The sequence below is a fragment of the Cervus canadensis genome, chromosome 5 (assembly GCF_019320065.1).
Source record: "Cervus canadensis isolate Bull #8, Minnesota chromosome 5, ASM1932006v1, whole genome shotgun sequence".
Lineage (NCBI taxonomy): Eukaryota > Metazoa > Chordata > Mammalia > Artiodactyla > Cervidae > Cervus > Cervus canadensis.
Genome location: NC_057390.1, coordinates 95015751 through 95034955, shown reverse-complemented (window position 1 = coordinate 95034955; position 19205 = coordinate 95015751). Strand labels below are relative to the sequence as shown.

At 56.8% G+C, this 19205-nt stretch overlaps 1 protein-coding gene and 1 long non-coding RNA gene across 4 annotated transcripts; one reads left to right on the top strand and one right to left on the bottom strand.

Moving 5' to 3' along the window:
- Window positions 1–1761: 1761 nt before the first annotated feature.
- On the bottom strand, window positions 1762–11231 carry LOC122442259. The gene is made up of 4 exons (XR_006269616.1): window positions 10302–11231; window positions 4473–5686; window positions 2806–2917; window positions 1762–2091 (listed from the first exon to the last, which is right to left on the bottom strand). It is a non-coding gene; the product is annotated as an uncharacterized LOC122442259 (long non-coding RNA).
- A 2539-nt stretch (window positions 11232–13770) lies between these two features.
- ASB6 (ankyrin repeat and SOCS box containing 6) lies at window positions 13771–19174 on the top strand. 3 transcript variants are annotated; one of them, XM_043469809.1, is made up of 7 exons: window positions 13800–14021; window positions 14326–14468; window positions 15072–15253; window positions 16258–16364; window positions 16460–16568; window positions 17524–17610; window positions 17710–19174. In XM_043469809.1, exons 3-7 carry the CDS (start codon window positions 15184–15186, stop codon window positions 18375–18377), a joined length of 1041 nt encoding a protein of 346 aa, XP_043325744.1. In that variant the 5' UTR covers window positions 13800–14021; window positions 14326–14468; window positions 15072–15183; the 3' UTR covers window positions 18378–19174. The 3 variants fall into 3 exon arrangements, with proteins under 3 accessions (XP_043325742.1, XP_043325744.1, XP_043325743.1); XM_043469807.1 differs by lacking the exon at window positions 14326–14468 and having other exon boundaries at window positions 13771–14021; XM_043469808.1 differs by having other exon boundaries at window positions 13800–14468.
- The last annotated feature ends 31 nt before the right edge of the window (window positions 19175–19205 follow it).

The following is a 19205-nucleotide window of genomic DNA, read 5'->3' as shown; positions in this document are numbered from 1 at the left end:
TGCGGGAAGCGGAGCCAAGCCTAAACGGGGCAGAACATCTGGTGCCCTCCCTCAGCTCACCGCCCAACCTTTTCCTGGCCTCAGTTTCCTTCCTAAGGACCCTCCACACCAGGAAATCCTACTGAAGTGACTGGTTCTCAGTTCTTGGCAAGGGGTGAAATACTATATCCCTTTGAAAAATGTTTCTGCTCTACCTTCAAGTCCAAAGAAAGAGATGTCCTCCAGATAGAGGGGGCTCGTTATTCACTGAGCCTTCCTGCAAGCCCGGAGAGGTACTGAACCACATCGCCTTGTAGCACCCTCCCAACGACTGTGAGGGGAGGGGGACGGAGACTGGACAGCTTGAGTTCCATCTCCTGGTAAGCTTGTCAGGCTTCTAACCATCACAAGTTGTCCCATGAGGATTTAGGGCTAAGAAGTCATTTGTTTCTCTTGAAGCATTATGGTCCCGCCTTAAAAAATAAAGACCAAGTAATGAGATCTGCACAACCCATTGTGTTTCCCTTTTTGCCCTGGCTTCCAGGAATCCCAGATAGTGTTGAGACATAATCACAGTACTTCTCTGTCCAGGAGGCAAGTCAGTGTATTAACTTCTCTTTTCCTCTCCTTTCACATGACTTTTTCATTTTCCTGTGTTTAAGTGTTTCTGATGCAGTGGCCCCTGCCTTCGACATTTTCCAGCTGCATGACATTCACCGGGTCACCCAACCTCTTGGCCTTTTAGTTTCCTCACCTGTAAGATGGAGGTAACAATGGGACCTATCTCACAGGGCTGTTGTGAGAATCAAATGAAGTGATCTGCGTAAGAGTTGAGCAAAAAGCCCAGCATGAGCCTGGCAAGTGGAAAATAGTCAATAAACGGCACTGATGGGTGTAGCAACAGGCTTTGGGGAACTTTTCTGGTGGTCCAGTGGTTAAAACTTCATTTTCCAATACAGGGGGCGCAGGTTTGATCCCTGGTTGGGGAACTAAGAGCCCACGTGCCTCGTGGCCAAAAAACCAAAACATAAAACAGAAGCAATATTATAACAAATTCAATAAAGACTTAAAAAAAGAAAGAAGGCTTTGATAAAGTCAAAAGAGCAAAGAGAACCTGTCCTAAATGGGAAGACTTGGCTGGGCACGAGGCTGGCCTGCTCTGTGACTCTGGGCTGCGTGCTTTCCTCTCTGAGCCTTGGCGTCCCATCTGTAAACTGCCTGCTCTATCCTTTACACCGCCGTGTCTGCAGAGCCTGCACGGGTGGAGAAAGGAGAAGTGATGCAGGCCCTGACCCAGCGCACAGTAGGGCTCCACGCAGGCTTATTCCGAAAGAGAATGGTGGGTCGGATGGCTGGTGGTCAGAATCTCTACTGCCCAGGACACACCTGGCTGGCAGGATGCCCTAGGTCTAAGCCACGCTACAATGGCATTCAGGCAGTTCTGGGGACCCGAAGACCCGCCCAGGGCTGGGACAGGCCTGGATCTGGGTCTCGGGCCAAATGACAGGCTCCTATTAAGAACTGCTGCATGCAGGGCTCCCGGTGGGCACGGCGTGGTGCCCAGGTTACTTACACTCTGGACCTGCGACAACCCCTCTTACCTACCTGCCCTCGGGGCAGGGCTCACAGGCTTCACAGGACCAATGGGAAATGGTCCTGAGCAACTCATGCCACAGCGGTTTACTGAGCACCTATTGTGTACAGAGGGCTTCCTGGGTGGTGCTAGTGGTAAAGAACCCACCTGCCAGTGCAGGAGGCATAAGAAACGCAGGCTCGATCCCGGGGTGGGGAAGGTCCCCTGGAGGAGGCCGTGGCAACCTACTCCGGTATTCTTGCCTGGAGAATCCCCGTGGACTGGTGGATCCGTAGGGCTGCAAAGAGTCAGACATGACTGAAGTCACTGGGCGCGCGTGCACGGGCTGAATACTGAGGCCTTTTGGAGGAGCACGAAGCCGCGATGGGACGGACACTCAAGAGAGGCTCCTGTTTAATCTCGGCAGTCAGAGCATCACAGACTCAACTCAGGTGCGCCAGGCACTCTGTTCCAACAAAGACGTCTTCCAAGCTGTAGGCTTCAGGCTCTGGGGACCCATGTGACTCCCAGGTTGAGCCCTGCTGGAGAAGTCCTTTCTGTTATAGGTGGACAATCTGAGTCTTGGAGGGGAAAGGCACCCCCTCCAGCCGGTGATCCATCCCACCCCCTCCATCCCTGGCTTCCCCAGGAATCCAGGGAAGGATGCAGGGTGAGGGGCATGGGCCTAGCTAGGCCCAGGGCACCCCCAGCCTCCACAAAGGCTTCCGGAGCCCTCGGGCCCTGCCCTGGCTCCCTCGCGGGCCTGCCAACATCTTGCTGTGATTACTCTGCGGTGAGCCGAGTGGAGCTACTCGAGGCCGCACTCAGCATGGGGGCGGGGGCCGTGGTGGCGGACAAGGTGGGGCTGAAAGACAGGGCTGGGGCATTCAGCTCACTGGCTTAATTGGGGATCTAATAGTTATTATTATTTATAACTCGATCTTGAACCCTCGCCAGGAGAGTGTGTTCACAGCCTGTACGATCCAGGCAGGCGTTAAATAATTAAACCAAGGGCCTAATCGCTGGTTAAACTCCCCATGGGCCCCCACTTCCTCAGTTCGCTGATTGCTGATATTTTGGGGGTGAAATATGACCATTTTTACGATCAAAGAGATCAGAGTTCCAAAGGCAAAAAAAGGAAAAAAAAAAAAAAAAAAAAAGGAGGTGGGGGGGTGGGGGGGCTCTTCCAGTTTTCTTTTCCTCTGACTTAGTGGTCTGGTAAAGTTTCTTTAGACATGCAAAGATTTACACACCTTTCTGCAGGGAGCCTTAAATTACTCCCGATTCCTCACACATTTCCCTCGAGCAGCCAGGAACAGTAAGTCATTGAGAAATGGACCGGCCTCCCAGTAATCACTCGGCGGCCTTTGAGAAGGAGAATGTCTAATGACTTTTTTTTGAAGTGGAGGTCAAGGTTTTTTAAATAAAACAATCTGTATTAATGCAATTTCCTTTTTAGCTGTAGCGATGGATTTTTTCCCCTCTTTTTCTCCTTTTTTTCCCTTTGGCTGGGGTGGGGGGAGGGATGGGAGGCGGGAGTAGGGAAGAGCATGGCCATTTTTTCTCTCTCCAGACAATGCGCCCCAAAGACATCCATTTATTTAAAACTCTGTACATCATCACCCTGTCAGGGCCTCCAAGTGGGGCCCCAAGCCTCCCTCCTGGTTTGTTTCGGATCCCGGGGCGGTGTGGACGGCCCAGTAGGCTGGTTGCTAGGGCTTGCCACTGGTCTTCCCGCTCCTTCCCTTAGGGCGGCTGGCCCGATGCCCCGTGTGGCCCCCACCCCCACCCCGTCTGATCACCCAGATCTCACTGCAGCCCTTTGGCCTCTGGTCCTCCACCTTCCCATCCCACCCCAGCCCAGCTGCCTCCCACCGCTCAGCATACCTGGAGACCTTCTTTCCCTGCCCTCCATGACTCGATGGTTATGCAGGGATGAACTGACATAAACCACCCCAGACAGTGCTGAGTTCCAGTCCCAACTTGGGCACTCTCCAATCTCTCCCCGCCCCCCCCCCCGCCCAGTTTCCCTAAATCTTCCTTTATTTATCAGTCCAATGGTAGGATAAAAAGAATTATCTGTACCCCTCAGCTCACCACGAGGCTGCAGAAAGCCTCTGCTGGTCATCCCTAGCCTGTGCCCCGGGCCTGCCCCCCCAGAGCACGCTCCACTTATTACAGCGGCCACATCACCACCGCCATTACTCCCCCAGACCTAGAGCGGGCTTGCCTGGAGGCTCAGCAGTAAAGAATCCACCTGCCAATGCAGGAGTCACAGGTTCGATTCCTGGGTCAGGAAGATCCCCTGGAGAAGGAAGTGGCAACCCACTCCAGTATTCTTGCCTGGGAAATCCCACGGACAGAGGAGCCTGGCAGGCTATAGTCCACGGGTCGCAAAGAATCGGACGTGACTTAGCAACTAAATAACAAAAACTACAGAACTAGAGCAGAGCCCGAGGGCAGGACCTGGCACGTCCCCCACCCCACCCCACCACTCCCACCCAGCCGCAGCTCACAAGCTGGTGCACCCGAATGCAGGGCTTAGTACTCTATCGACACGTTTTTATTGATTGCCTTCCAGTACTGGGAGTCGGCTGGAGCACGGGGGTAGCGTGGTGACCCAGAGAGCTCGGTCCTGCAGAGATGTCAATAAGCCAATCTCAGCAGAGAAGTAAACAGATTAGAGCTCCACGGAGGGGAGGGCTTCCCCAAGGAAGCTGTGTTAAACTGACTCTTGAAGCCTACCCGGAGAGTCCCATGGACAGAGGAGCCCGGCGGACTACAGTCCATGGGGTTGCAAAGAGTCAGGCATGACTGAGTGACTACCACTTTTCACTTCGCAGGGGACAGGGACAGAGTCTAGGGGCAGCCAGGCAGGAGTCCCAGCACATGCCAAGGAGCCCCACCCCTCCAGCCTTACCTGCTCCAAGCATCCTTTTTGTTCTCGCTGTGCCTCGCTTTCCCCTCCCAGCCAAGAGCTTGAATGACCTTTTTCAACTGCCCTGCATGCACCAAGGTCATGAGGCATCCATTCCACACACACAGGAGCCACCCCCTCCCTGCGCCTGCTCTGGGCTGGACCTGGGACTATGGCGGGGACCAGGTTGCCCTCTGGGCTCACAACCTGCGGATGAAACGTGAAGATGGATACTGAACTCAGGGCTGAACTTCGGCCATCCTGCACGGGGGTGGGAAGGTGGGATCCAGGAAAGGACCCCAGGCTGTGCAGGCTGGTGGCGAGGTATTGGGTTTTAGGGGAGGAAGAGAATTAGCCCAGAGGTTGTCTGCCCAGGGTAGAGACCCAGCCCTGGCAGGGGACTCGGGGGCCTGAGGGGCGCGGGGTGGCAAGCTTGGAGTCCAGGGGCAGGGTTTCTAACATGCAGGCATCTGGCTGACTAGGTTAGTGTCAGATGGGTCAGTCACTGGGGTCAAGGCCGGGAAGCTGACCACCCACTCCCCTGCACGTGAACACGCACAGTGGCCTGGCTTGGGGCTGCAGCCTGGGGTCCGGAGAGTCCTGCTGCACAGGGGTAAGAGATAGACCCCAAGGCCTCTGACCTCACCTCCTCTCTCAGTCAGCTCCTGCCCAGGAAAGCCTAAGCCTGTGCCCAGTACCAGCTGCCCAGCAGAGGAATCGCAATCACTGTGACCCCCGCAGCACGTCTGGGCAGAATCCAGAAAAGCCTGGAATCAAACCCCTGTACCCCCACCCGTGTGCTCTGGGACCCTGGGCAAGTCACTTCTCTCTCATCTGTACCTACACCTCCGGAGGATTCACCCACAATGCATTTCAAGCCAGGCAGGGCCTTGACAAATGCTGGCTAGTGGAGGGACCCTTGGCTGAGTGTGTGGATTTCTGGGATTTTCTGGAACCTACTCTCTTGGCCTGCGAAGTAGACCTTGACCTCTGGTCACTGCTGACTCCCCTGAGGCCAAATCCCAGGGAACGACTCCCCCCGCCCCCAGGCCTCTTCTGCCCTGGCTCTCCCGTCCCCGCCTCCGCCGCAGTGTTCAGCCAGTTCTTCTGTCTCTGTGCCTCCTCCACGGTTTCACTGTCTTTGGTTTCCCTCCATCTTCGTCTGCCAGGAACTGTGTCCCAGAGGAACCAATACTCCAAGGCTTTTCTGTGTTCCCCTTTCCAGAGATGGGGAGAGGGAGGCAGGGAATGAGAGAAAGAGAGAGAAGAGAGGAGGGGGGAAAAAAAAAATCAAAGCCCACATATTGGTTCCAGATGTGGCTCTTTCCCAGCCCTCTCTAGCAATTTAATTAAATTCCCCCAGACAGCCAGGAGGGTTTCTTAATGATCAAATTTCCCGGCTCCCCTCCTAGCACGGGCCCTCTCTGTCTCCCTGACGGATGGCCGACGGGACTCTTCCTGCCGTCAGCTTTGCCAAGCAGGGCCCATGGCGGTGGAGCCGGGTGGGGTGGGGGGCTTCCCCGGAGCACAAAGGGCCCTCCTCTGTGCCCCCTCTGCCTCCCTCCCAAGGGCTCTGAGCCTTCGCTTGGCAGAGCCTCGCATTCAGCTGAGCTGCAAGGGGTGGAGGGGTCTGAGTGGTCCTTGCCCTGAGCTCCGCCTCTGGGCCAGCCTGCCAGGAACTGAGGCCAAGCTGGTGACAGTGTGGGTCAGATGGGGAGTCTGGGGGAATCAAGACTCTGGGCTCACAGGCCAGCGAGGCATGGGGCAGGTTCAGACCTCCTGGGCACCCTCTCCGACCCATTTTGGCAAGGAGATAGACCAAGGCTCATCGAGGGCAAGGCCTGGGCCAAGATTACACATACCTGCCTGCCAGGGATGGAGAGGCAGATGCAGACGGACTAGCATTTAGGTGGAGAGGGTGTGCCCAGAGGAGGCCTGGGATGGTTCCCGCATGTGAAGTTCAGTGTCCTTCTCAGTAGGACCCCTGACTTCTGGAGCAGGAAGGAACCTAGGTGAGCCTTGAAACCACCATTTTCTTGTGCCCATGAGGCAGTTAAGTTGAGAACAAGCCAGGCCGGAGCCCAGGCCCCAGACCCTCCTCCCATCTCGAGGTGGGGGTCCTGAGGGGCTCTGTGTGGACTGAATGTTTGTATTCCCCACTCTGCAAATTCATACATGGATGCCCTAACCTCCAATGTGATGGCGTTAGGAGGTATGACCATTGGAAGGCGTTAGATGAGGTCATGAGGGTGGAACCCCCGCAATAGGATTAGTGCCCTTATGGAAGGAAGGTGCAGTCATGTGGGCACACAGAGGATGGCGGCTGCCTACAAGCCAGAAGAAGAGGCCTCGAAATGAAACCTACCTTGCGAGCATCTTGATCTTGAACTTCTCAGCCTCCATAACTATGAGAAATAAATGCCTGTCGTTGGAGCCACCTAACCCATGGTACTTTGTACGGCAGCCTGAGCTAAGACAGGCTGTAAGTACCTTCTTTCTCTGTTCTCCTTCTATCCCTAAGGACTCACCTCTTCTGGAAGAGGCTGGGGGTCTGGTGAGGCCTCTGACGTGGGCACACAAGGATCACAAGGATGGCAGAGAAAGGGGAGAGGTCCCTCAACATCCCCTCTGCGGCTCTGGACTGCCCATCTCGGGGCTTCGTCAGGGGCTAGCCCAGCCCATAACTGGCTCTCACAGGCCCCACGTCAGGACCACCTGGCAGTGTCTGGATGCGGGATGGGGCAGGGACACACCAGGGAGGAGGCTGCCCTGGGAGCAGGGGCTCTAGCCAGCAGGGCCGGATTTCCTGGAGGGCGGCAGGCGGTGGGGAAAAAGCGGGGAAAAGATGGCGGCAGAGATGTCCCTGGGGGTTGGCGGGGTCTTGAAAATTCTGGGTGCTTCCTAGGAGAGACACAGAACGAGGGAGGGGACAGGACAGTCTTTCCCTGGCCCAGCCCAGATCCTTCCGGCCACTCCTGCTCCCGGTCCCCTGGTCCCTCAGCTGCCCCCTGACCCCACAGAGGGCCAGGCCCTTCAGTGTGGGGACTGCAGCTAAGCAGGCTGGGCCGCTTCTGAGGGCTGCGGGGGGGTCAGGGTGGGGTCAGGTGTCGGTGAGGGGAAAGGAGACAGAGAAGAGTTTGGGGGGCGCACACAGGAGAAAGCCCAGGGTGGTGGCGGTGGCCCCACGGCCGCACCAGAGGGGGTCCGCCCAGCCCGCCCCTCTGCGCCTCACTGCCAGGACCACCAGGCCTGCAGCTGGCAGCCCCACCGAGGAGAGGAGGGAGACTAGTCCTTGTGGCAGCTGCTGCGTTCTCCAAGTGGTGGCTCAGACAGTGGAGAATCTGCCTGTATGCAGGCGATCCGGGTTCGATCCCTGGGTCCGGAAAATACCCTGGAGAAGGAAAGGGCAACCCACTCCAGTATTCTTGTCTGGAGAATCCCGTGAACAGAGGAGCCTGGTGGGCTACAGTCCATGGGGTGGCAGAGCTGGACACGACTGAGTGGCTAACTAATACCAAGTATCTTACTTTAAGCAAACTCTGCCAAATCAAAAGAGAGAGAGAGAAATAAAAGGGGAAAGGGGGGAGTTTTACCAATTCCCCCCTCCAGGGCCTTATAACAGACAGAACTGGCTGCCAACAGGGGCCACTGGGAGGGTGGGGTGCAGCGCTGGGGCCGTGACATTGGCCCTCCCGCAGCCTCTGCCCTGAGTGTGTGTGTGTGAATGCGTGTGCATGATTGTGTCTCAGCAAGTGAGTGTTTGCATGTGAGAATGTCTTGTGAGTGTGAATGCAGCGTCACAAGCACGTGTGGGTGTGTGAGGGCGCCTGTGTGTGAGCATGTGTGAGTGTGTAAAAGGGTGAGCAGGAGTGGGGGGGAGGGGAGCAGGAGGGAATGTGGGGGACCATGGCTGGGCAAGGGGTGGGTTTCCAGGGAGATGCCAAGGGCCAGGCTCGGGCTCGGGTCCTGGGGAGCCGCTTGCTGGCCGGCTGCCCTGGAGCTGGTCAGTCCTCTCTGCGGGCCTTGGTCTCACGGACTATGACACAGGAATACTGCTGCCGCTTCCTTCCTGGGGTGTTCTGACCAGTCGATGAGACATCCATGTGAAGTGAAGTGAAGTGAAGTGAAAGTCGCTCAGTCACATCTGACTCTTTGCGACCCCATGGACTATACAGTCCATGGAATTCTCCAGGCCAGAACACTGGAGTGGGTAGTCGTTCCCTTCTCCAGGGGATCTTCCCAACCCAGGGACTGAACCCAGAACCCACACTGCGGATTCTTTACCAGCTGAGCCACCAGGGAAGCCCAAGAATGCTTCCCAAGAATACTGGAGTGGATAGCCTTTCCCTTCTCCAGGGGATCGTCCCAAGCCAGGGATTGAACTCAGGTCTCCTGCATTGCAGAAGGGTTCTTTACCAGCTGAGCCACAAGGGAAGCCATGTGGAGCTTCTAATCTGATTCATGGGCCCAGGATGCCCCCCACCAGAGGCTGCTGAGGTCACCAAAGTGTCACTCATGCAGTCAATCCGGGCCCTACGGCACCAGAGGATGGGGAGGGCATTTGGCGGGGGAGGGGCAGTCAGGGGAGGTGACCTGTGTGCTGGGAAGGATGTCCCTAGGTGAAGTCGGGAGAAAAAATGTTTTTAATTAATTTATTTATTTGGCTGCACTGGGTCCCAGTCACAGGACGCGAGGTCCCCAATCTTCAGTTCCAATACATGAACTGTTAGCTCAAGTGGGGTCTAGTTCCCCGACTAAGAACCGGACCCAGGCCCCCTGCACAGAGTCCTAGTTCCTGGACCACCAGGGAAGTCCCAGGAGGAGAGAAGTTTTTGTGGACAGACCTTGCTCTGGTGCTCAATGGTCTTCCCTTCAACCCCCAGAGTGAGAGTGTTCAGGGCTGGATCCTGCCTCTGGCTGGTTTAGCATTTTGAGTCTCAGGTAAGACACAATCCTTGGTAAGAAGGTGGAAAATACACAGAAGCACAAAGATCAAAATTTCCCTGATCCAAGCCCCTAGAAATAGTCACCACTAACATCTCAGCTGGAAGGAAATTTGTGACCAACCTAGACAACATATTAAAAAGCAGAGACATTACTTTGTCAACAAGGGTCTATCTAGTCAAGGCTATGGTTTTTCCAGTGGTCATGTATGGATGTGAGAGTTGGACTGTGAAGAAAGCTGAGCACCGAAGAATTGATGCTTTTGAACTGTGGTGTTGGAGAAGACTCTTGAGAGTCCCATGGACTGCAAGGAGATCCAACCAGTCCATCCTAAAGGAGATCAGTCCTGGGTGTTCTTTGGAAGGACTGATGCTGCAGCTGAAACTCCAATACTTTGGCCACCTCATGCGAAGAGCTGACTCACTGGAAAAGACCCTGATGCTGGGAGGGATTGGGGGCAGGAGGAGAAGGGGATGACAGAGGATGAGATGGCTGGATGGCATCGCCGACTCAATGGACATGAGTTTGAGTGAACTCCGGGAGTTGGTGATGGACAGGGAGGCCCGGTGTGCTGCGATTCATGGGGTAGCAAAGAGTCGGACACGACTGAGCTACTGAACTGAACTGAACTGACTGAGCATCTCAGTACGGGACCATCGGGAATTACTCCTGGGGACTACCCCGGTGGTTTAGTGGTTAAGATCCTGTGTTTCTAATGCAGGGGGAGTGGGTTTGATCCCTGGTTGGGGAACAAGGATCCCAGGTACCATGCAGCATGGCCAAAAACTTAAAAATAAATAAGAGAATTAGTCCTTCCCATGCACACATGCACACACACACACTTCTCCCCAAGTGGGATCAGACAGCACCTACTGTTATGTAACTTACTTTGCTGAGCTTCCATAGAGCAGAGTCGAGCACATGGTAAGTCCCACATGTCAGCTGTCTTCACTGTTAGTGTTGAAAAGCTGGACAGGCTACACTTCTCTCCTTATTTTGGTCAACCCTTTAGCATCCTTCGTGACATGCCTGTGCGTGTCCTTTGACCATTCTTCTCTTGGTGTTTTTGTTTTCTTCTTGTTGATTTTCAACAGTTCTTTACATATGAAGGTTATCCCCCTCTGTGATTTGGGTACTCTGAGCGACTCCCAAGCTCCCTGGGGACGAGGGGGCAGGGACAGACCCTGCTAGGCTCTGAGCACTGGGTGCTTGGCCCCAGGCCCACCACCTGCTAAGAAGCCTGGAGTTGGGTGGCAGGAAGTGGCTGGACTGGCAGGGTAGTGAGAGGCAGGGAAAAAAAGAGAAGGTTCAGAGCGGAAATGAGAGGCCTGGGTGAGAGCCTTAATGGGAGGCAGATGGAGGAAACAGAGTTGCCCTTGCTGATGGGAAGGAGGTCATGGGTCATGGAGCTTTCTAAAGATAGGAATCTGGGAGACGGGCAGGCGGCAGGGCCACTCCATGGTGTGGTGCCCAGGGGCTGGGACAGAGCAGGGGTTAGCCCCTCCCTTCTGCATGTCCAGACCCTCTCAGGCCCAGAAGCAGAGGAGCTGCAGGCACCTGAGCCCTGGAGGCCAGGTATACGGAAGAGACCCCCAAACTTCGGTTAACGACACAGCCCAGCTGAGCAACACTGGGCGAGCACTTAAACCTCTCTGAGCCTCAGTTTCCTTGTTGAAAGGGTGTAATACCAACACCTGCTTATTGCTGTTCAGTCTCTAAGTCATGTCTGACTCTTCACGACCCCATGGGCTGCAGCACGCCAGGCTTCCCTGTCCTTCACTATCTCCCAGCGTTTGCTCAGATTCATGTCCATTGAGTCAGTGATGCCATCCAACCATCTCATCCTCTGTCATTCCCTTCTTCTCCTGCCTTCAATCTTTTCTAGCATCAGGGTCTTTTCAAATGAGTCAGCTCTTCACATCAAGTGGCCAGAGTATTGGAGTTTCAGCTTCAACATCAGTCCTTCCAATGAATATTCAGAACTGATTTCCTTTAGGATGGACTGGTTGGATCTCCTTGCAGTCCAAAGGACTCTCAAGAGTCTTCTCCAACACCACAGTTCAAAAGCATCAATTCTTCTGCATTCAGCTTTCTTTATAGTCCAACTCTCACATCCATACATGACCACTGGAAAAGTCATAGCCTTGACTAGATGGACCTTTGTTGGCAGCGTAATGTCTCTGCTTTTTAATATGCTGTCTAGGTTGGTCATAACTTTTCTTCCAAGGAGTAAGCATCTTTTAATTTAATGACTGCAGTCACCATCTGCAGTGATTCTGGAGCCCCAAAAAATAGTATGTCACTGTTTCCATTGTTTTCCCATCTATTTGCCATGAAGTGATTAGACCAGATGCCATGATCTTAGTTTTCTGAATGTTGAGCTTTAAGTCAACTTTTTCACTCTCCTCTTTCACTTTCATCAAGAGGCTCTTTAGTTCTTCTTCACTTTCTGCCATAAGGGTGGTGTTATCTGCATATCTGAGGTTATTGATATTTCTCCCGGCAATCTTGATTCCAGCTTGTGCTTCTTCCAGCCCAGCGTTTCTCATGATGTACTCTGCATATAAGTTAAATAAGCAGGGTGACAATATACAGCCTTGATGTACTCCTTTCCCAATTTGGAACCAGTCTGTTGTTTCATGCCCAGGCAGAGATCAGGTGATACCAACGCAAGCCAAGCCATGCCCAGAGATGCTAAAAAGCTTCTTTATTGTCTTCAGAGGGAGCGTGACCCTGCTAACACTTTGAGGTCAGAGTTCTGGCTCCCAGGATTGGGAGAGAACAGATTTCTGTTGTTTTAAGCCACCTGGTTCCTGGTGCTTTGTTCTCACAGCCTCAGGGAATGAACGAAGCCAGGGTAGAGGCTGGCCTCGGACCAGGCTGTGTCCACCCCTCCCAGTTCTGCCCTGCACCCCATAGAATGGTCTAGAAGATGGGCCTCCTGCGGTTACTGACCACGTGCTCCAGCCTTCTCCAGGCCCCTTAGGCCCCTCACCTGTGCCATGGAGCAAGTGACTCGGGATCAAACAGGGTTGTGAAACCCAGGGGTCACCTGGGGGCACCTGTGCCATTGAGGGCCAGGGGATCAACTGAGGGGTGGGGTGTGAATCCTTTTCCAGACCCCCAGGGGAACTCCTGCGGAGACTGAGGTGCACCGGGGCAAGGGGCCCATCCAGAGGGGCCTTGTTGCCAGATAGGAATTTGGGCTCAGGTGTCCAGTCCTCTGATTTTACAAGACAAGCTGGAAATCTCCACTTCTTTGTGAGCAAAATAAATTTCCAGTTTCACTTAAGGAGAAGGTACTTCTCCCTGGAGTGAGAACCAAGGCAGATGTGTGCTGGGACTGAGGGACTGTATGGTCTGGAGCCCCTTCCGGCAAGCCTTCTGTGTATGTGCGTGTGTGTGCGCGCGCGTCAGTCGCTCAGTCATGTCTGACTCTGCGACCCCATGGACTGTAGTTGGCCAGGCTGCTCCGTCCATGGAATTCTTCAGGCAAGAACACCGGAGTGGGTTGCCATTTCCTCCTCCAGGGAATCTTCCTGACCCAGGGATCGAACCCGGGTCTCCTGGACTACAGGCAGATTCCCTGCTGATCCCCACTCCCCACTTTTCTCACTCCTTTAGGCAGTGGAGGGGGGGCAAAATGAGGTCTTCAGAGACCTGATCGGAATTTTAAAGTCTTGTCCCTTGATCTGCATAACAACCTTGTAACGTTGTGGACGTTGGAATGCGAGGCGCAGGGCCAGACTCTACTCCCTAGAAAAGCGGCCCCAGCCTCGGGCTCCTTCCTGTTAGACTCGACTGACAGTAACAGAGGTCTTGACCCAAGATCTTGTTTGATTATCCCCATTATACAGATGAAAGTAAAGTTCATTGAGTCCATCAAGGCAGAAAGTGGAAGAAGCCCTAGTAAGCTGCAGGGCTAAGGAATCGTCCCCATTGCCAGTCAGCGTGGGGAGAAGGCGAAAGCCAGGCCCAGCCGTGGTCCGAGCCCAAGTCCGACCCAAGTCGGGGGCACCGGGGGCTCAGCCTTCCTGAGAGCTGGCCAAGGATCCGGCCGGTGTGTGCTCGCTCAATGGGCGGAGCTCGGACGGCGCCCAGCGGCCGCGCGCGGGATAGCAAGGCGGAGCCGGGCCGGGCCGGGAACGGGGCTTGCGGGCCTAGGGCTGGGATCTGGCTTGGCTGCGGGTCCGCACCCTCCAGTCCCGCGGGGCGGCCCAGCCAAGACACCCTCAGCGTGCGCGCCCAATCGCACCGCGATCCTCCGAACCCGCAGAGGGCGCTATCGCCGCCCCCGCGCTCCCTTCCCCGGAGCCTGAGCAGGCCGGAAGCGCTCGGGTGACTTCCGGCGCGTAGTCCCGGGTTGGGCGGTGCACCGGGCCGGGCGTGGGGCTGGGAACTGGACTCAGCGAGTGGCCGAACCTGGTCAGGACCGCGGGCCGCGCGACGCACCCCAGTCGGCGTCTCGGCCTCGGTGGAAGCTGCGGCCGCCGCTATGCCGTTTCTGCATGGCTTCCGGAGGATTATCTTCGAGTACCAGCCGCTCGTGGATGCTATCCTGGGCTCCTTGGGCATCCAGGACCCCGAGCGGCAGGAGCCCCTGGACGGGTAACTTGCGCTCTTCCCCGCCTCAGACCGGCGCGGCAGCCCTTTCCTTGTCCCCACAAACATGGCGGGCGGTGTCCTCATCTGTCAGATGAGGCCGAGGGCGGGCGGGGATGGGTGGAGGCGGCCGCGGCCCGCTCAGGGAGGGCCGTGGGGCGGGGTGGCGGCAGGGCCTCCACCTCAGCGCCCCGCCCTGCGCCCCGCCTGTCCTGTGCTCTCTACCTGGAGTTGCAGAAGAGCAGGGTGGAGTCGGTAAACGCGGCGCGGGATGAGCTTTCTGTAGCCCCGAGTTTCCCGTTTGGTATAGACAGGCGCGGGTCTGTCCAACGCGAACCTGTGGGAAGGCTGTTCAGAAAGCGCATCGTTTAGAGGCTACATCGGCGAGCTAAAACCCTCAGCCTTCGTGGTGATCGTGCCCCCAGAGAGGAGAGGCTGACAGTGGTTAAAGTGGTATATACTGCCTTACGTGGAGCGGAGAAAAGAGCCGAGGAGAGGGGGATGGGGGTGTGTTTCGGGCATCAGTTGGAATTGTCGAGGTGGGCAGGCGGGTTGGGGCTGTGGTGCAAAGGGCTTTCTGGGTGCCTCTGCCTTCGGTGGACCGAACGTCTCTGAGTGTGATCGGGCTTCGGGAGATCTGCTGATCGCTGTGGCTGCGGGGTGGCCTGAGCTGGGGTGCAGCACCCTCAGCCCCGGGTCAGTCGGTGTCTGGTTCTTGCCCTTGGCCACAAGGGTTCCCTTCAGTGCCGACAGCGCAGGTGTATGAGGCTTTGTACCCAAGCCAGGGGCCAGGTGGTATGGGTGACTTGGAAGGAGGTTGATGACAGCCCCAGTCCTTTCTCAGCAGACCTGAGGAGTCTGCTCCATTGAAGAGATCCAGCTTGGTCCTCTTTCTCCCACCAAGCTTTCGGAAGAGACTTTCTGCCCCATGGAGCCAGGGCCCTGCCTGGGGTGGGAGGTGGGGGGGACAACATGGGGGTGACTGCGGGAAACCAAAGGCCACTGGGTGCCCAGCCAGCAGGTCCCACCCTCAGCTGGTCCTCTCTCCTGCCCCAGGCCCAGTTATGCCGCCAGTGAGGAGAGCCGCATCCTTGTTCTCACCGAGCTGCTTGAGAGAAAAGCCCAGTCTCCATTTTACCAGGAAGGCGTGAGCAACGCCCTGCTGAAGATGGCAGAACTGGGGCTGGCACGCGCGGCCGCCGTGCTCCTGCGGAATGGAGCCAACCTCAACTTCGAAGGTCTGCCGGACCCCGGAGGGCTGGGGAGGATGCATGGCTTAAGTGTGGCCCTGCTGGGGGTGGGCGGTCCAGCCTTCAGACTCTGCTTTTGGAAGGTGCTGCCCTCATCTGTGCCACGGGTGATGACTAAGGAAGCCCACACTGGGTGGCCTCCCATCCCCCTGCAGGTTTCCCAGTGGCCCTTAACCACCTCTGATCAGGAGCAAGTTGGTCACTGCTTCTATCAGGTGATTGACTTAGCAAACTTTCCCCCAGCTCTCAGCTAAATCCTTGCTTCCATTAATGCGAAAATGGGGCTGCTGGCGCTGTGCCCAGAGCTAAGAGAAAGTAATTTTCTGCCACTGGTTCTGAGCCATGCTGCATGCTGGTTCCTGCCACGGGCAGAGGGGGAAACAGATGAGACACATTGGGCATAAATCACAGCCGGCCAGTGTTGGCATCTTGCTGGTGTGCCCGGGAGTGTTGATGGAGCCATCTTCCTTCCCTCTTTGTTTCGCCCTGGGTGGGGGCTGGGGGGACAGGCAAGGTCAGCCAGGAGACACTCCGGACTGACTTGTTCCCAGTGGGGGTTTTTGTGCTGATACAGGGCGTGCCGGGCATGTTTCTCCTGCCCTTTGGAGGACAGGCTCAGAGGCTGCTGGGCTCCTGGGAGGTCAAGGAGCTGGGGGAGGCGCCTGAGGCATTCTGCAGTCAGTCACTTGGGAGACCCAGCTTTGAGCATTTGTGGGTATTCATCCGCACAGCCTTGTTTTAGGTCCTGTTTTACAAAAGGGACTGAAACCCAGGTTAAGTACCTTGTCCGTTCATTGGAACGCCTCCCCAGGACCCGAAACTAGGCCTGACTGAGTACCCTAGCGTCCGACGAGGACAGCTGTGTCCTGACCCCTCGCGGTGCCGGGAGCCCTTGGGTCACAGCGTTGGGGCCGGGCTGCCAGGCTGGTCCTGGGATCCCGTGAGAATGTGCCGGCAGGCAAGGCTGATGTGAGCTGTGTCTGCGCCTTCAGACCCGGTCACCTACTACACGGCGCTGCACATCGCCGTCCTACGGAACCAGCCGGACATGGTGGAGCTGCTGGTGCGCCACGGGGCCGACGTCAACCGCAGGGACCGGGTGAGGGCCAGCCCTGCTCTACAGGAGGGGTGTGGCTGGGGCCCCGAGCCGCTCACAGGCCCCGGGGCCAACCTGGCTGTGCTTTCTCGGCTCAGATCCACGAGAGCAGCCCCCTGGACCTGGCCAGCGAGGAGCCAGAGCGCCTGCCCTGCCTGCAACGCCTCCTGGACCTCGGAGCAGATGTCAATGCGGCCGACAAGCATGGTGGGTGCCCCCGGAGAAAAGCAGGCCAGGCTGGGCCAGACTGCCTCGTGAGGCAACCCCGGGCGAGCTGGGGTGATGGCTCGGCAGGCAGACTGGAGGCAACCCGTCTGATGACATAGCACGGCTGGGTGCACGCTGCTGCCTTCTGCTGACTCACAGAGGCGCAGGAGGCGGTGCATCTTGGCCCCACGAGGGCATCTGCAGGAGCTGGACCTGTGTGCTCAGCTCCTGAGTGACGGGCCTTCCTTCCACCCAGGCTGGGTCTCAGGTAGCATCTCAGGGTCCAGAAAAATCCTACTTCTCCTGGCCCTTCTGGTCCTGTGTTTGTGTCAGTGGAGAGAAAACGGCCAGAAACCTGTCACCCTCAGCCGTAGCTGAGAGGTCAGTTTGTTTTTTTTTTTTTTTTTAATAATTTATTTTTGGCTGTGCTGGGTCTTCGTTGGTATGTGAATGTTGATCTAGTTGTGGCGAGTGGGGGCTCCTTTCTGGTTGTGGTGTGCAGTCTTTCCATTTTGGAGGCTTCTCTTGGGGAACACGGGTCCCAGGGCGTGTGGACTCAGTAGCTGCGGCTCCCGGGCCCTGCAGCACGGGCTTAGCTGCTCTGCTGATGTGGGATCTTCCAGACCAGGGATCAGACCTGTGTCTCCTGCACTGGCAGGTGGATTCTTTACCACTGAGCCACCAGGGAAGCCCGAGATCAGTTTTGGTTTTTTAATATATTTATTTGGCTGCACTGGGTCTTAGTTGTAGCGTATGGGATCAAACCCAGACCCCCAGCATTGGGTGCGCAGCGTCCTAGCCACTAGACCACAGGGAAATCCCCAAGATGAGTTGTTTTTAACCTTCATTCTCTGGTCCTGAGGGTCTATATTTCCTCTCCCACCCCTGGGCTGGCCTGGCCTGACCTTGGCTTCCCCACCTCCCACTTCCTGCCTCACTGGCTCTCCCTCCCTAGGTAAGACAGCCCTGCTTCATGCTCTGGCCAGCAGTGATGGGGTGCAGATCCACAACACCGAGAACATCCGGCTCCTGCTGGAAGGAGGTGAGCCCCACCCTTCCACACGGCCCCCCGGACCATGAGGCGTGGCTCTGCCGGGGCTGAAGGCCTCCTCCCACCTTTTCCCCCTCCTGGCTCTCCTAGGGGCGGATGTCAAGGCCACTACCAAAGACGGAGACACGGTGTTCACCTGCATCATCTTCCTGCTGGGCGAGACAGTGGGAGGCGACAAAGAGGAGGCCCAGCTGATCAACCGCTTCTGCTTCCAAGTCACGCAGCTGCTGCTGGCCCACGGTGCCGACCCCAGCGAGTGCCCGGCCCACGAGTCCCTCACGCACATTTGCCTCAAAAGCTTCAAGCTGCACTTCCCCCTGCTGCGCTTCCTGCTGGAGTCGGGAGCCGCCTACAACTGCTCCCTGCACGGCGCGTCCTGCTGGTCCGGCTTCCACATCATCTTCGAGAGGCTCTGCTCCCACCCAGGCTGTGCGGAGGACGAGAGCCACGCGGACCTGCTGCGCAAGGCGGAGACCGTGCTGGATCTCATGGTGACTAACTCCCAGAAGCTCCAGCTGCCCGAAAACTTTGACATCCACCCCGTGGGCAGCCTGGCGGACAAGATCCAGGCCCTGCACGTCTCCCTGAGGCAGCTGGAGAGCTACCCCCCGCCCCTCAAACACCTATGCCGCGTGTGCATCCGCCTCTACCTTCAGCCGTGGCCCGTGGACGCCAAGGTCAAGGCCCTACCTCTGCCGGACAGGCTCAAGTGGTACCTCCTCAGCGAGCACAGCGGCGCCGTCGAGGATGACATCTGACCGTCCGGGCTGGGGGGCAGGGTCTGGGCAGCCCCATTGGCATGTGGGTGATTCAAGTACCTGGGCGGCCCGAGGGGACAGCCTTCGGTCCACCTGTCAGAGGCGCAGGGTGGAGCCCGGTGGCGGCAAGCACTCCAGCGGAGGAAGGCCTCTCTCTGGAGGGAGACTGCCCCCGCTTCCCCTGGCAGTGACTCCGAGCCTCGGCCCACAGTGGAAGCGGGGACAGGGTTTAGGACAAGCACAGACCCTCCTGATGGGGAGTGCCGGGCACTCCGAGAAGCAAGGGGGCTCCACGCCCGGGCCCTCTGCAGGAAGCCGGCCTGGCCTGCGTGGAGATGCCAGGAGGGGCCTGTAGGGTGCAGCCCGGCCAAGACCATTGACTCTTCACCCAAGATTCTGTCAAAAAAAATAAGCGCTTCGGGGCAGGCAGGGAGAGCTGAGCTAACTCCGGCCAGCTTCTATAGCTCTGGGGCCAAGCCACCCGCCACCCTGCCCAGCAAGGGCCAGGGCCCTGCCCGGGTGGCAGCTGTTCATGCCAAACCTGGGGTTTGGGGACCACGCCTTCTAACAAGCAATCATGCATGACTGCGCTGTCTTTCTGAAATGTCTCACATCGTGAGGGTTCATCTGATGGGAAACGCTACCAAGGGTGAAAGCCAGCCTCCGCCCTGTGTTGAGCCCTCGGCAGGCCGCCTGTGGGTCACACAAGGTGGTCAGTGTGAGTTGTGTAACTGCCTTGGAGATAAGCCGAGGCGACTAAAGGATATATTTATAAGATTAAAATGATTTCTCTTGGCCTTAAAGGTCCTTGTGTAACGTTCACACACA

Bases quoted from the DNA above. Each gene is read 5' to 3' on its own strand.
- ASB6 (XM_043469807.1), top strand. From the start codon at position 13,909: ATGCCGTTTCTGCATGGCTTCCGGAGGATTATCTTCGAGTACCAGCCG. The intron at 14,022-15,071 runs GTAACTTGCGCT...CTCCTGCCCCAG, and splicing joins CGGCAGGAGCCCCTGGACGG to GCCCAGTTATGCCGCCAGTG. The intron at 15,254-16,257 runs GTCTGCCGGACC...CTGCGCCTTCAG, and splicing joins AGCCAACCTCAACTTCGAAG to ACCCGGTCACCTACTACACG.